The sequence below is a fragment of the Orycteropus afer genome, unplaced genomic scaffold, assembly GCF_000298275.1.
Source record: "Orycteropus afer afer isolate SDZICR_OR568_19922 unplaced genomic scaffold, OryAfe1.0 scaffold00389, whole genome shotgun sequence".
Taxonomy (NCBI): Eukaryota; Metazoa; Chordata; class Mammalia; order Tubulidentata; family Orycteropodidae; genus Orycteropus; species Orycteropus afer.
In genome coordinates this window covers 1,601,652-1,618,276 of record NW_006921976.1, presented here as the reverse complement: position 1 = coordinate 1,618,276, position 16,625 = coordinate 1,601,652, and the positions used below count along the sequence as shown (strand labels likewise).

The 16,625-nt window shown below is 36.8% G+C and overlaps 1 protein-coding gene across 1 annotated transcript in view; it reads left to right on the top strand.

The window, feature by feature from the left end:
* The window catches only part of GRID2 (glutamate ionotropic receptor delta type subunit 2), a 1,108,517-nt gene that overhangs the window by 297,530 nt on the left and 794,362 nt on the right, over positions 1–16,625 (top strand). The window contains exon 7 of the mRNA XM_042782610.1: positions 15,911–16,030. Within this exon, the coding sequence (XP_042638544.1) occupies positions 15,911–16,030 (120 nt within the window). The remainder of the gene's footprint in view (positions 1–15,910; positions 16,031–16,625) is intronic.

Below are 16,625 nucleotides of genomic sequence, written 5' to 3'. Positions count from 1 at the left end.
AATGAACTAGATATACAAAAAAGGGGTAAATGAAGCCCAGGAATATTTCCAATAGGAAATTTTCTTGGTTTTTTCCTTTGGTACTGTTTTTTTTTTTTTTTTTTTCTTCACAAAAGTTACTTTCATGACAATTTAGACTCTTATCAACTGAAATACTTGAGAATTAAATGTATTGAAAATTTTGGCAGAGAAAGACCTTTCAAGTGAAAAAATGCATAAGCCAACTCCAAATGCAAGGAATTGCCAAAATCTCCTAACTCTGTCTATGCAGAGAGTTGGCAGGTATGAACTGAAGGGAGGTTGTTAAACATGATTCTGATCCTGCCAATTTATTAATTCATGGTTTGGCTAAGATGCAGGAACCTGAATTTACTTATACTTCAGAAGCTTTCTCAAAAGACAGAATAATAGTTTGGGAGGGTGCTTAGGAAATACTTATTTAGTAAGAATATCAATAGAACGTATATAATGTGCAGGTATTCCTCATGTAGCAATTCAATATATAAAATATTAGAAATTTTATAATAAAAATAATTTAATATTGTTGTTGTTGTTGTTATTTGCCGTCGAGTTGGCCCCGACTCATAGCGACCCCTCCTTGGGTTTTCGAGGCAGTATCACTACGGAAATAGGATAGCCCAACCTTCCTTCCGAGGAGTGGCTGGTGGATATGAACCGCCAGCCTTCTGGTTAGCAGTCAAGTATTTTGGGGATTATTGCATATGTGCCCCTGTAACTTCTAGCACAATGATGTATTTTAAAGGGATATATCTATTCTGTTTTTCAAGACATATAAGGTTGAATAATATACATTATTCCACCATCTGTCTGTCAGTTTGTCACACTGTGGTGGCTTGCATGTTGCTGTAATGTTCAGGGCTATGTCACCAGTATTTCAAATACCAGCAGGGTCAACCATGGTGGATGGGCCTCAGTGGAACTTCCACACTAAGAAAGACTTGGAAGAAGGAAGAGGCCATCCACTTCTCAAAAATTTGATCAGAGAAAACCTTATGAATAGCAGTGAAACACTGATATGTTATCGGAAAACTCAAAGTAGAGTCGATCTTAATGACATGGATGGAGTAAAGCTTTTGAGACCTTCATGTAATTATGGGACATGATTCAAAATGGGAAGAAACAGCTGCAAACATCCATTAATAATCAGAGCATGGAATGTACAAAGTATGAATCTAAGAAAATTGGAAATTGTCAAAAATTAAATGGAAAGTATAAAGATTGATAGATATCCTAGACATTAGTGAGCTGGAATGGACCAGTTTTGGTCATTTTGCATCAGATAATCATATGATCGACAACACTGGGAATGATAAAATGAAGAGGAATGGCAACTCATTCATCATCACAAAGAATGTTTCAAGATATACCCTGAACTACAATGTTGTCAGTGATAGGATAATATCCATATGCCTACAAGAAAGACCAGTTAATACTAGTATTATTCAAATTTGTGCACCAACCACTAAAGCCAAAGATGAAGTAATTGAAGATTTTTATCGACTTCTAGTCTGAAATTGAACAAACATGTGATCAAGATTTATTGACAATTACTGGTGATGGGAATGCAAAAGTTGGAAGCAAGGAAGAATCATCAGTATTTGGAAAACATGGCATTGGTGATAGAAATGACACTGGATACCTCATGATAGAATTTTGCAAGACCAATGACTTAAATTACTTTCAACAACATAAATGGCAGCTGTATATGTGGACTTCACCAGATGAAATACACAGGAATAAGATTGACCATATCTGTGGAAAGAGGCAATGGAAAAGCTCAATATCCTCAGTCAAAATAAGGCCAGGAGCTGACTGGAACAGACCATCAATTGCTCATATGCAAATTCAAGTAGAGACTGAAGAAAATTAAACATGTCCATGAGAGCTAAAATATGACCTTGATTATATTCTACCTGAAGTTAGAGACCATCTGAAGAATAGATTTGATACACCGAATATCAAAGATTGAAAACAGACAAGTTGTGTGATGACATTAATTACATCACACATGAAGAAAGCAAATTGTCATTAAGAAGACAGGAAAGGAAGAAAAGACCAAGATGGATGTCAGCAGAGACTCTGAAACTTGCTCTGGAATGGAGAGTAGCTAAAGCAAATGGAAGAAGCGATGACACAGAAGAGCTGCAGTAGATTTTGAAGGGCAGTTTAAGAAGATAAAGTAAAGTATTATAATGAAATATGCAAAGACCTGGAGTTAGAAAACCAAAGGAGAAGAACATACTCAGCATTTCCCAAGCTGAAAGAACTGAAGAAAAAAAATCAAGCCTAAAGTTCAATATTGAAGGATTCTATTTGTAAAATACTGAATGATGCAGGAAGCATCAAAAGAAGATGGGAGGAATATATACAGTCAATGTACAAAAAAGAATTGGTCCATGTTGAACTATTTCAGGGCATAGCATATAATCAGGAACCTACTGTATTGAAAGAAAAAGTCCAAACTGCACCTAAGGAGTTGGTGAGAAACAAGGCTCCAGGTATTAATGGAATACGCAATGAGATGTTTCAACAAATGGATGCAACACTGGAGGTGCTTACTTGTCTCTGCCAAGAAATCTGGAAGACATCTATTTGGCCAACTAACTAGAAGAAATTGATATTTGTACTCATTCCAAAGAAATGTGATCCAACTGAAAGTGGAAATTATTGAAAAATATCAATATCACACACTGGTAAAATTTTGCTGAAGATAATTCAAAAAATGGTTGCAGCAGTATATTGACAAAGAACTTTTAGAAATTCAAGCCAAACTCAGAAGAAGATATGGAACAAGGGATATCATTGCTGATGTCAGATAGATCTTGACTGAAAGCGAAGAATACCAAAAATATGTTTACCTGTGTTTTGTTGACTATGCAAAGACATTTGACTGTGAATCACAGCAAATTATGGATAACACTGAGAAGAATGGGAATTCCAGAACCTTATTTATATCCATGAGGAATCTGTACATCGACCAAGAGGCTGTCATTTGAACAGAACAAAAGGGCACTATATGGTTTTAAATCAGAAGCGGTGTGAGTTCTGGTTATATTCTTTCAACATAGTTATTCAATCTGTATGCTGAGCAAATAACCCAAGAAGCTAGACTACCTGAAGAACATGGCATCAGGATTGGCAAAAGACTCATTGACAACCTGCAATATGCAGAGGACATAACCATGCTTGCTGAAAATGAAGATGACTTGAAGCACTTATGGATGAAGATCAAGACTACAGTATTCAGTATGGATTACACATCAACATAAAGAAAACAAAAATTCTCACAACTGGACCAATAATAAACATCATGGTAAGCGGAGAAAAGATTGAAGTTGTCAGGGATTTCATTTTACTTGGACCTAGAATCAACACCCATGGAGGCAGCAGTCAAGAAATCAGAGGTGTGTTGTACTTGGCAAGTCTGCTTCAAAAGACTCCTTTAAAGTGTTAAGAAGCAAAGATGTCTCTTTGAAGACTAGGGTGCTCCCAACCCAAGGCATGGTGTTTTCAATAGCCTCATATGCATGTGAAAGCTGGACAATGAATAAAGGAGACCAAAGAAGAATTGATACCTTTGAATTGTAGTGTTGGCAAAGAATACTGAAAATACCATGGACTGCCAGAAGAACCAACAAATCTGTTCTAGAAGAAGTGCAACCAGGATGCTCCTTGAAAGTGAGAATGGCCAGACCTCTTCTCACCTGTTTTGGTCATGTTGTCAGAAGAGACAATTCCTTGGAGAAGTGTATCATGCTTGGTAAAGTGGAGGGTCAGCAAAAAAGGGGAAAACTTTCAACAAGATGGATTGACACAGTGGTTGCCAACAATGGGATTAGTATAGCAAGGAGTGTGAAGATGGCACAAGACTGGGCAGTGTTTAGTTCTATTGCCTATATGGTTGCTATGGGGTGAAGTTGATTAGATATCACCTAACAGCAGTATACATAAGTGCAAATACTGTATTTCATTTCTTTTTGATCTCACATTTCAAATTGACCTTAAAAATGATTTATTCCCCAAATGGAATACTTTGTTTTACATGAGTGTTTTGTGCTTTTTGACCATTTTACAGGAGTGAAATGAATACCCACTCCACCTGAAATTTGGTTTGGATGTCAGGACTGATGACATTTCACACACTACAGGCATCTGAGAGAGTTTCTATTACTCCTTACAATGGAAACTTTGGGAGATCTGGGCATGCACAAGGAGGTCTGGCCTGGCTTGGGCCAAACAGAGGGTGTGGCTGGGCCTTTATAGTGGCTAAGGAATGGGATTGAGGAAAAGTTAACATGCACACAGGATAGATATTCATTAAGTTTATTTTCACATGGATGCCAAAGAAGGAGGGAAGGGAAGGGCTTTCTTACCAACCTCTCCAAATGGGAGCCAGAAGATAAAGGGTGAGTGAAGCTTAATAAGTTAGTGGTCATATATCAGAAATGGAATAGAATTCTATTACAATGAGAATGTCCTGCTGATAAAATTCTGAACTGTATTCAAATAACCACAAATTGCCTTGTGTTAAGGGTATGTACAAATATCCACATACAAACGTACATAAACTTTAAGATTCCCTGAGTGATACAAATGATTTTCTCTCAACTAGTAACCTAAAGGGAGCTATGGTTGCCTAGTGCCTAAGGCACTTGACTGCTAACCAGAAGGCTGATGGTTTCAACCCACCTGCCACTCCTAGGAAGGAAGATGGGGCAATCTATTTCCATAGTGATACTGCCTCAGAAACCCAAGGAGGGGTCGCTATGAATCAGAGCCAACTCAACGGCACATAACAACAACAACAGTAACCTAAAGATTGGTGGCAGGAGCCAACCCAGCTACCCCATGAAATAAAGGTCTGGTGATATGCTACAATAATCCAATGGAGCACTTCTACTCTGTAACAAATGGGTTTACCATCAGTCAGAATTGACCTGAAGGCAAATAATTTGTTTTATGGTTTTACATACTCTTTACAAAACCTCTATGCTGCTGCAAGGAATATAGTGAAGTAAAATAGGTGTATTTCTTTCTGTAATTTATTTATATTCTATTTTGGGGTGATAGAAAAACATTAAAAAAGAATGCAATATTTATGTTAATTACTACAAAAGACAAGTAATGGGGGAGATAGTCTTCTGTTGTGGTATATTTTATAGGTTGTATAATAAATAGGTGTCTTCTGGTTTCTCTACTTTGTGAAAAAAAGTCAGAGGTTAATTTTCAAATGTTTATATCTCCCATGCAACAGCAGTCCATACTGTTCTTATTTGTAGAGAGTATAGAGATTACTTTTGAGACAGTTGTAATTTTTCCAATATTGAGTCTTCTCATGCATGGACATAGTATCTATTCACATCGGGTTTTTTTTTTTTTTTTTGTAACTCGCAGATTTTGTATTGTGTTTTTTATACATATTTCCATTGTAATTTACTCCTAAAATTTTATGTGGTTTGTGTGTGTGTATGCATGCACATGTGCATGTGCAAACATGCACACACTATCATGAATGATCTATATTTCCAATATATGTTCAAACTAATTATTTTAGTTATATATGGATGTTTTTGATGTTTGATATATTTTGTAATTGGCTGAGTCATCTTTTGAAAACTTTCTACTGGTTCTCATTTCTATTTTTCTATTTAATCTCTTGTGTTGTTCAAGTACATATTGATATCATCTTCAAACAAAATTAATGTTATCACTTCAATATTATATGTATTTCTAACGTTAAAAATTTTCTTGCCTAAGGCATTTGACTGCCAACTAGAAGGCTGAGGTTCAAACCCACTAGCAGCTTTTCAGAAGGAAGATGAGGCAATCTACTCCTGTAGTGGTAGTGATACTGCCTGGGAAACCCAAGGAGGGGTCACTTTGAGTTGGGGCCCACTCGATGGCAAATAACAACAACAACAACAACTGCATTAGGTTCTAATTCTACTCTTCTAATAATTTTGGTGATGGATAGTTTATTAGATTAAAAATAATGTCATTAGTGTTTTACTATTAAGTATATTGTTGTGGTAATTTCCCAGGGAGCTTAAAGCACTCCTTTACAGAAACCAAAGTATCTGCCTGGTGGCTTTGGCTTTGTTATTGGCATGAACATTTAATTAGAATAAGAGAAAGGAGGGTTAAAAGAAAAATGATTTACAAGATAATAGATGAGAAGGAAGAAAGTTTTACAGTCTTTGCTAGCAGTCCAGGCTCCAGTGGTGGAGGGCTGGAATGGATTCAAGATGTCTTTTAAATTGGCCATTTCTCAGGGGAATATTTGTACCTGAATCTGAGGAGTTGGGGATGGTGTAGGCCATGTAACAGGTTTCAGACTCAGTGGCACCTGGCCACTCAGGAGGGGGTCCTGGGCAGCACTCTTTGGAAGCACTCTTTGGAACTGCTTGTGTTTGCTCTTATAAAAACACTGCTGGGTAGGAGCTTAATTGCCCACATCTATGCTAAGACACTTGCCTGCTAACCAGAGGGCTGGCGGTTCAAACCCACCAGCCACTCCTCGGAAGGAAGGTTGGGCAATCCTACTTCCGTAGTGATACTGCCTCGGAAACCCAAGGAGGGGTCGCTATGAGTCGGGTTTGACTCGACGGTACATAACAACAACAACAACATGCTAAGGACAGGTTAATACCTAAGGGGGGAGATGATTACTCTGTGACAGGGGTGGAGAAGGGAAATGGCTTGCAGTTTCTGAAAAGCATGGCTAAACAAGATGGGGTCTGAGACCCGTTTTGGGGGTTGTAGTTACTGACCATACGTATATCAATGATATAATTTGAAAAGGAATCTATTTCAATCCTGCAAAGAAAGTATCTTGCTATGTTTGTTTTCAATATCAGCTGGCTAAGGAAAACATGCAACCTGAGGAACCATGGATATAAACATCATGTGTTAATAGAATATAAACACTATGGTAGCGTAGTGCCTAAGGCACTTGACTGCTAACCAGAAGGCTGGCGGTTCAAACCCACCAGCCACTCCTTGGAAGGAAGATGGGGCAATCAACTTCCGTAGTGATCCTGCCTTGGAAACCCAAGGAGGGGTCGCTTTGAGTAGGGTCTGGCTTGATGGCACATAACAACAACAACAACCATGTTTTAATAAGGCATTTTTTCCCCATTTTTTAGTTTAAAAAGAGAATACACATTTGATTGTAATATATCATTTAGGAAGGAGTTTCATATTGTATATTTTAAACTTTTTGGTGGTACATAGACTAGAACAAGCTTTCAAATTTTAGCAGCTAAATAAGTGAAATAAATACAGGCAGAATTGCTCTGGAGGAGAGTGGGAAGAGGATCTCAACAAATGGATTCCCACCACAATCGATTCTCAGGATTACAATGTGAAAACTACTCACCTGAAACATTTAGAAATTAGTTTAATCTGTGACTATCTACCTCTCTTGCAGATGGTGGTATAGTGTCATGCTCATGCAACATGGACAGATATTGTTATTGTTAAATATAGATTATAGATATTGTTCTATGGTTAAATGGCAATAATTTTTGTTTAATATAGAAGCCATTTTCAAGAGTTTATTTATTCATCTATATTTTAACACATATCTATCAAATGTCTATTCGGTAGGATAAGTTAAAATTAGGATTCTGTGGAATCCTAATGTAGTGTTTTTAGGTACACACTTAGATCTCTACTTGAAGGTGGAAACACACATTTAAGCCTCTCTCCAGGTTGGGGAATCTACTTCCATAGTGATACTGCCTCGGTAACCCAAGGAGCGGTCACTATGAATTGGGTCCAACTTGATGGCACATAACAACAACAACAACCAGGAACTATTAGAGGCAGAAAGGAGTTGCCCCACTCAATCTGACACCCCCTTCCTGGGGGCAACGTGCATCTAATGACTGTTCCCTGCTGAGCTACAAAGGCTCAAGTCTCATGCCTCATTTTGGGACAACTCTGAAGGGTTATTATAGCTGCAAAGTGGCCCACAGGATCACTCAAGCCCCTATTACATTTACATCACAGTTTAACCTCTCCCTCTGACCAAACCTTCTTTCCTCACTCCCTTGCTGTTGTTAATCTCAAGATTATTTCCAGTAATCTTCTTGCACACAAGTAAATCTTCACTCCAGAGCTGTTTCCTGACAGAAAAAAATAGAAAGATTCTTCTGGAACTGATAACATATTCATGGGAAGTTGAAAGCTAATAGGTTAGAACATGCAAATCTATGGGAAGGATATTTCAGGTAATTGCAGCAACGTAGCTAACATATTTATTGAAATTGTGTGTACTATGGAAAAGTTGATTATTATGCTAGGGTACACAGAAAAGATGGAGAAATGTGAGGCACGTTGGACTGGGAAGAGATTGGGGAAAAGGAATTTGCTTTGTTTTGTAGGTAAATGTAAGACACTAAAGGATTTTTATGTATCATGGGTATGAAAAACTAAGAGCTGAGTTTTAGAAAGAATGCTTCTTTAAGAAAAAAGTAAAAAAAAAATTATAATAAAACACATGATTGCACATAAAACTACTGACTCTTATCTATGTATTCTACACAAGTAAGTCAATTAAAATTTGATAGGTCCCTATCAAATAATCTGGCATTGGCTTCATTGATAAATTTCTAATTCCTGTGAGGTAATAATTTTCTATTCAAAATGTGGGAAAGTAGAAAATATCAGTAAGTTTGTGGCAGTATCGCAAATATTTAATATTCCAATACATCTTCTCACATGTTTTAGATAAAAACAAAAGAACAGTCATTGAAATGGCATAAAATTAAAGTTTTTCTAATTTTTTATAAAAGATCTCTGGTACTGCAGTGCCTAAGGAACTTGACTGCTAACCAGAAGGCTGGAGGTTCAAACCCACCAGCCCCTCCTTGGAAGGAAGATGGGGCAATCTACTTCTGTAGTGATATTGCCTTGGAAATCCAGGGAGGGGTCGCTATGAGTTGGGTCCGAGTCGACGGCACATAACAACAATAATAACAACAATTTTTATAATGATACTTGATTCCTTCAACAAATATTTATTGAATCATACCATATGCTATACTGTGAGATCACAGAATGTGGAGGAAAGCAGAAAGATCAAAAATAATTACAAATGTGATTATTTCTACAGAATGGGAAACACCAGTTGCTCTGGAAACAAGTGACAGGAGGACCTACTTAGATGTAAGAGTGACAGATTTAGCAGAGACCTTCAGAACATGTAGGTATTAACAAGGAAAAGAAAGGAAAGAGTCAGGAATGGGTAGGGAAGAAGGTTTTATGAAATGGCAATTAATATCCTATTAGCATCTCATAAAACCTTCTTCCCTACTTATTCCTGACTCAGGCTGGGAGGGAAAGGAGAGTTTGGCACATGACCATCAAGAATAAGAAAAAAAATGTCTAGAACAGAAAGAACACAGGGAAACAGTTACTCATTAGCTCAGAGAAGTGTATATGGGGATGATCATGAAAGATTTTGTACTCCATGTTAAAATTCTAAAGCTTGAAGGGGTAAGGTTAAATCATGGAGATATTTTAAATGGGTATGTTTGAAGACAAAAGCAGATTAGTCTGTGGCTGGTGAGTGGAGAATCCATTCTGCAGCTGCCATTGGACCAGGTTGGACTGGATGAGAGAGAGTACACTGATTGAGAGGCTGTGTTCCTACAAGAGGAGGCCTGGATAAGAATATAGACACTGTGGGTGGACAGAAGTAGATATTTTTGAGGGATACTTAGGTGATGAAAGAGGAAGAGGAAAAATAAAATGGCAATTTTAGTGCTAAAAAGGCAGGGAGGCCACATCTCCTGACCTCCTCTAACCCCACAAGAGGAAGACAGGATCACCATTAGTAACTCAAGGCCAATTCCTGCAAGACCAGACATGCTGCCTCCCTCCAGCCCTTTCACCAACCATTCCTCCCAAAGCACCCACCACCTCTTTCCTGGGTTCGATAATTCACTGCAGTGGCCACACAGAGCTCACAGATTATGGGGTTTATTAGGGAAGCACCAGGCTACAATTCAAGTTCAGGAAAAATGCTCGGTCTCTCTCCTAACCTGCTGTCTCTCTTCAGGAAAAATGCTCAGTCTCTCTCCCAGCCTGCTGTCTCTCAGTCAACAGTCTCTCACAGTCTCTTTCCCAGCAATGCGTGTCCCTCAGTGTCTCACTCAGCAATGTGTGTCTCTTGCGTCTCTTTCCTAGCAGCATGCCTCTCAGGAGCAGTATGTCCTTCTCTGCCAGCAGTCAGAGAGAGAGCTCTGCTTCTAGGAGGCCTCCTTTTGAGTCTGGCAGGGTGGCCAAACTAGCCAATCATAACATCAGAATTCTAAGCACGTGAGAGTGAACTTCCTAGAACATTACTTTGTGCTGCTCACAACAGAAATACCCCAGGTGGATGATTTTAACAATCAGAAGCTACTCAGTTTCTCACAGCAAATTCCACCATGGAGTTTACAAGGATTTATGGTTACAAAAGCCATACCAGGTAATTTACTGCAAAACACTTACTTTTCTGGTTTGGGCAAAAATAACTCAGAAGTTTCTTTAGATTAGTGTACTTAAAAGAATGGAAGTATCTGACTTTGCCTTTTATCTAAAGCCATTGTTACAATTTGGAATTTCTAAACCTGTACCAGAGAGAGAGAGAAAGAGAGAGAAAGAGAGAAGGAGGGAGAGAGAAAGAGAGACTTTAGGAAAACATAATCTGACTTACTAGAAACAGTGTTGACTTGGCACATCAGATACCCTTTTTATAAAAGTATGTGCAAAAAGAAGCTTTTGAAAAATGCAGTTTATGTCCCTGGAATGATTTCCTTGTGGACTTATCAATGTACACTCCAACCTCAGGGCATTTGAGTCACAGAATGGATAAAATGGTATAAATTTTCATTGAACTCAGTTAAGCATACATTTTTTTTTACCAGTCTACTGTGATTTATATATGTTATGTTGCATACACGATTTACACAGTCTAGGATAAAAAGTATGGGCCACAGATGGATATTTCGGTTTAGGCTCCTCAATTAATTAATCATCTTGGCTTTAGTTTCTTCCTAAGATGTAGATAGTATGACCAAGATACTGGTAACATCTTATTACTTCTCAGTTTGCTGTGAAGATTCAATAGTTCCTCTCTATTATGAATATTGGAATTAATATCTCTATATAATAATATACAAATATGTATTTATCCACACCCTTATATATACATATATAATATTCTATGACAACTAAAATTTCACACACATAAACCTTTTGGTTTTGCTTTTTCATCCTGTGACCAGGTATCTATCAATTCACTGTATTTCTTTTCCAGGTAGAAAATGTAGTATTTTATTTCTGTCATGAATTTTGTTTTTCTCTGTAACGAACTCTGCAGAAATGTGGGGACATCAAGATGTGCTGCTGAGCCTGGCATCTCCCAGTGTGTTCACTGCCTTGCTGGGCTCATGTTTATTTAACAAGATGTCCTTGGTTACCAAGCATGTCTTCAGGTTGCAAGGAACCTAAGAATATGCATAAAGAAGTTAGACGAGTATCATAAATATTTGATGTTCCATATGATCTCAAAAATGTCTCTAAGTTACTTTTAGTTGCAAACAGGAAAAGATCCTTCAGCATAATTCAAATAAATTCTCAGTAATTATTTATTTTTCTTCTTTACTCCCCCTGATCCTATCCATAAGGGAAAAACAAACTTTAGCTTTTTCAGATATGATTATCCAGAGGTAAATTACTCCCAACCTTCAATGCTTCTGTTTTTCTTTTTCTTATCTTCTGCCCTCTTTATATGATGCCCAGTAGTATTCCTATACAGAGTGGGTAGAATGAAATGCAAACCAATTTTATTTGCTATTTTAAAAAGGTTTATTCTGATAACAATTTTTTACTGTCAATTTAAAGGACATTTAGAAATTATTTGTATGTATTATTTATACTATCAGTGTTCCATGAGTTCATTTTGGTTAGAATCTGCTGCATCATCAAGAGAGAAAAAACACACCTGTGCACACAAAGATAATGACCATTCATCACTCTTGGGCCAACACACATTTTTACCAAGGCTCTGTTTTCAAGGTTGATCTGAGGATAGATGAAAAAATCTCAAAAGCACTGGAACATTCTGAGGCAATCAAAAATCAGAGAGGCTACAGCTGGGTCATATCAGAAAGGCCTTCAGCTAAAGGGTTTATTTGCTTGAAATACTGAACTCTCTGGCATAGTTTATTTCTTCATGGTGAAAGGTTTCACTGATTATGCATGCTAACAACTCATTAAGAGTATAGCATTAAAAAACATAAATTACAAAGTCAAAAAGGTGACAAGGTAAGTGGAGACCACAGTAAACTAGCAAAATGCAAGTCCTCTGATTTATTGGTTTTTTGTACCTCATGCAATGTAAGTAAATTAACTCTCTCTGTGCCAGATACAAGCTAAGGATACACATCCACCACGGATAGCCATGTGAGTATTGATTGGGAATAATAATGTAGTGCCTCGCTGCCTATTGCTGAAATGTTTTGAAATTTCAGAGGCGTAACATTTTTTTGCAGTGTATCAATTATATTGTTATATAATATCTGTACTTTTATTTCTTAGAAATGAAATACCAACACAGATATTTAAGGTTTTGATAGAATCCTAAGATATTATTGCCAAAGATGTATTCTGGAGGATGAAAAAAAAAGCTCTTAAAATATTTCTGAATAACAGGAGTTTGAATTTAGGTGTAGTAATATAAGCTATATTTGTTAAAAGTCCATAGTATTGGAAACTTAGGGATGTTAATGGTAACAAGAGCCACTGTACTTACTTCAGTCTTTAAAATAGTAAGGAATATTTGGATGCTTTGTGATATTACTGCTTAGCTAACATATAGGATCATATCGACTTACAAGAATCAGATCTCTTTCCCCTGTCCAGAATAGAAACAATGAAGAGAACAAAAGGAGAGAGTCTGAAACATCCTGCATGTGTCCCCAAGTCCTTTCTTCCCACATTGGACATGTACATTCTGTTTCTAAGAAAGGTTTGGCAGGTTAACCTCACACAACAGGCAGCATTTTTGTTATGAAACAACTCCAGTTTTAACCCAGAGAATGTATAGTTTCATGACATTCTCCAAGAAGTCATATGTCATTAAGCTGTGTATTCTGGGTTTATTACAATAATTTCTTAACTTGCTAAGGACTTTCTATAGATGGACTCTTCATCCTAGTAAATATTTCTAGCTTATGTATATGGAGTGTCAGTTAATGAGACATTTTTTTTTTTTTTAAATGCAAAACCCATTGCTGTCAAGTCAATTCTAACTCATAGCAACCCTGTAAGGCAGAGGAGAACTGCTCCTAGGGTTTCCAAGGTATAATCCTTATGGAAGCAGACTGCCACATCTTTCTCCCTAGACTCAGTCTCCCCTCCTCTTTTCCTTTCCTCAGTGATGACCCCAACACAAGTAAAAGGAATGAAGGGATCCTAGAACAACTGCTTTTAATAATTTTTCCCAAATATAATATATTGGAATTGAAATTTGCAAAATCATTTTCCCTAATTATCTAAATACTCAAGCATATAATAAAATATCATGAGCCCAATAAACTTTGAATGAGAAAACCAGCAGCATTTCTACAATTCAAGGAGAATTAGACTCTGAAATTAAAAAAATGAAGTAATGGTAGAGGTAATAATAGTGGTAATAATAGTAATTTAGCTTTTACCATATGTCAAGCACTCTTCTTTGTGCTTTACCTGGATTACCTTATAATCAGATTCATAATGATCTTCTGGGCTGGTACTCTTATTTCACCCATTTTACAGATATAGAAATTGAGGAATTAAATAATTTACCAGATTTATACTGCTGGTAGATTCTGATGCCATTAATCAAACCTAGAAATTTTGGCTCTAAAACTCAAGATTTTGACTGTTAGGTCATATATAGGAACTCTGGTAGCATAGTGCCTAAGGAATTAGACTGCTTAACCAGAAGGCTGGTGGTTCAAACCCACCAGAAGGAAGATTGGGCAATCTACTTCCATAGAGATACCAACTTCTAAGTCCAAGGAGGGATCACTATGAGTTGGAAACCATTTGACAGCAGGGAGTTTGGTTTTTGGTTTAGATTATATATAAAAAACAACAAATATATCAAATTCAACATGTTTAGTATTAGTAAAACTGGATAATAAAAAAACCCTGGTTTATTGGGCAATCATAATAGAGGATTGTTTATTACAAAAATGAAATACATTAAATATTGAAATTAATGCTTATAATAGTAAAACTTCAATCAACAGTGGTTTATTGAACTTCTGTTATGAACTTAGCATCATGTAATTGGCTACAAGATACAGATAAATTAGGAAATACAGAAAACAGCATAATACCTGCCAAAAAAGGCAAGAAACTGAGTTAGAGGTTATGATAAATGGGAAATACTTAAGTATCAACATCAGAAGGGTGAAAATTGAAGCAATTAACAAATTGGGATAATTTGTTGTCCAAACAACTGTCAATATCAGGCCACAATTATAAGTTAGGCGTGCTTTAGTATTTAAGTGACTCAAAATGTGATTTTCATTTGTATAATCATAAATAATATGAAGGCTGTTGAACTAAACTGAGAAAAGAATGGTAAACAAGAAACAGAAAAGTGTGACCTACATTGCCATCTGTTGGGTAAATGAACATCTGTCAAGTTGAATGAAAATGAAGCTTGGAAATTCCCAATGAATCTCATCTACTGGCACTGCCATTTAAAAGTGAAAACAGATTTCAAGCTTAATTTAGCTTTTATTATTATTATTATTATTTAGAAAAAAATATTTAAAGAAAGAGGAAAAATATTCCTTCAATTTTTGGAAACCACAGATACTAAGATTTCCAGGAATTATTTTAGATCAAATTACAGTAGAATAGTGTTGCAGCAAAGAATATTGCCAAAAACTTTTTTCCATATTAGATTTTATAATTCTCCAGAAGCATCTTGTTTTCTGGCTAATCTAGCCATGCTAGTATGGTGGAAAAAAAATCCTATCTTGGAATACTCTTAGCTCTAAGGAGCTCTAGTAGTGTACTGCCTAAGGCATTTGACTGCTAACCAGAAGGCTGGCAGCTCAAACTGACCAGCCACTCCTCCAAAGGAAGGTTGGGCAATCTACTTCCCTAGTGATACCGCCTCAGAAACCCAAGGAAGGAGCGCTGTGAGTCGGATCTGACTTGATGGCAGTGAGTTTGGTTTTGGTTTCTAATGTGATTTCATTTTGAGCATTATTTAACTCTCTTGGTCTACATTTCTATGTTTATATAAGGAATGAGATGGGATTTATTGATCCCCAAGGTTACTTTCAACTTTAAAAAAAATCTATGCATTAACAATTATAAAATTAAATTAATATTTATTTTAAAGATATAGAGTTCCTAGATCTTCCTTTATTTATGTATATGTAGTATGTATATAGGGGGAACGCTGGTAGCTTAGTGCCTAAGGCACTTGACTGCTAACCAGAAGGATGGCAGTTCAAACACACCAGCCACTCCTTGGAAGGCAAGTTGGGCAATCTACTTCCCTAGTGATACAGGCTCAGAAACCCAAGGAAGGTTTGCTATGGCACATAACAACAACAATTATGTATATATATGTATATAATACTCAGTGCTATCAAGTCAGATCCTACTCACAGTGATCCCTTCTTGGGTTTCCCAGGCGGTATCACTATGGAAGTAGATTGCCCAACTTTCCTTCTGAGGAGTGGCTGGTGAGTTTGAACCACCAGCCTTCTGGTTAGCAGTCAAATGCCTTAGGCCCTATGCCACCAGAGCTCCTATATATGTGTGTGTATATATGTGTATTTGTTTAATTCTGAAATTTTGAATCAGTGTCTTTTCTCTTCTTTAGGGTGGAGTTAATGGATTGACTGGAGAGCTAGAATTTGGAGAAAATGGAGGCAACCCCAATGTTCATTTTGAAATCCTTGGAACCAACTATGGAGAAGAGCTTGGACGAGGTGTTCGAAAAGTAAGACCAGAGACATAGACAAATATGATTTTCCTATATCAATTGTGGTTTTGCTTGATTGTCCTCTATGAAATATGATGAAAATACACAATAATGTTTATATGGTACTTTGAAAGAGAAAAAAGGGAGAGAGAAGATGTAGGCATTTGTTGTTGTTGTTGTTATTGTTGTTATGTGCTGTTGAGTCAAACCTGACTCATAGCGACCCCTTCTTGGGTTTCCGAGGCAGTTATCACTATGGAAGTAGGATTGCCCGACCTTCCTTCCGAGGAGTGACTGGTGGGTTTGAACCTTCAGCCATCTGGTTAGCAGGCAAGTGCCTTAGCCACTATGCTACCAGAGCTCCCAAGGCATTTAGGTACCATTAAATAGTACTTACCAGAAGTATTAAGCTATAAATTCTATTTATGTCTTACAATAATTTAATGGAAAAAAATCTGGTTGTCTAGGGAAACAGCATTATCTTTCATTTGTAATAATAATAATCTTTTTAAAATAGTGAGTTTTATATTTATAAAATGCACTTGTATCATGCAAAAATTAGAATAAGAGCTTAGATAATGAGTTAGATTGGGTTCTCTAGAGAAACACAAAA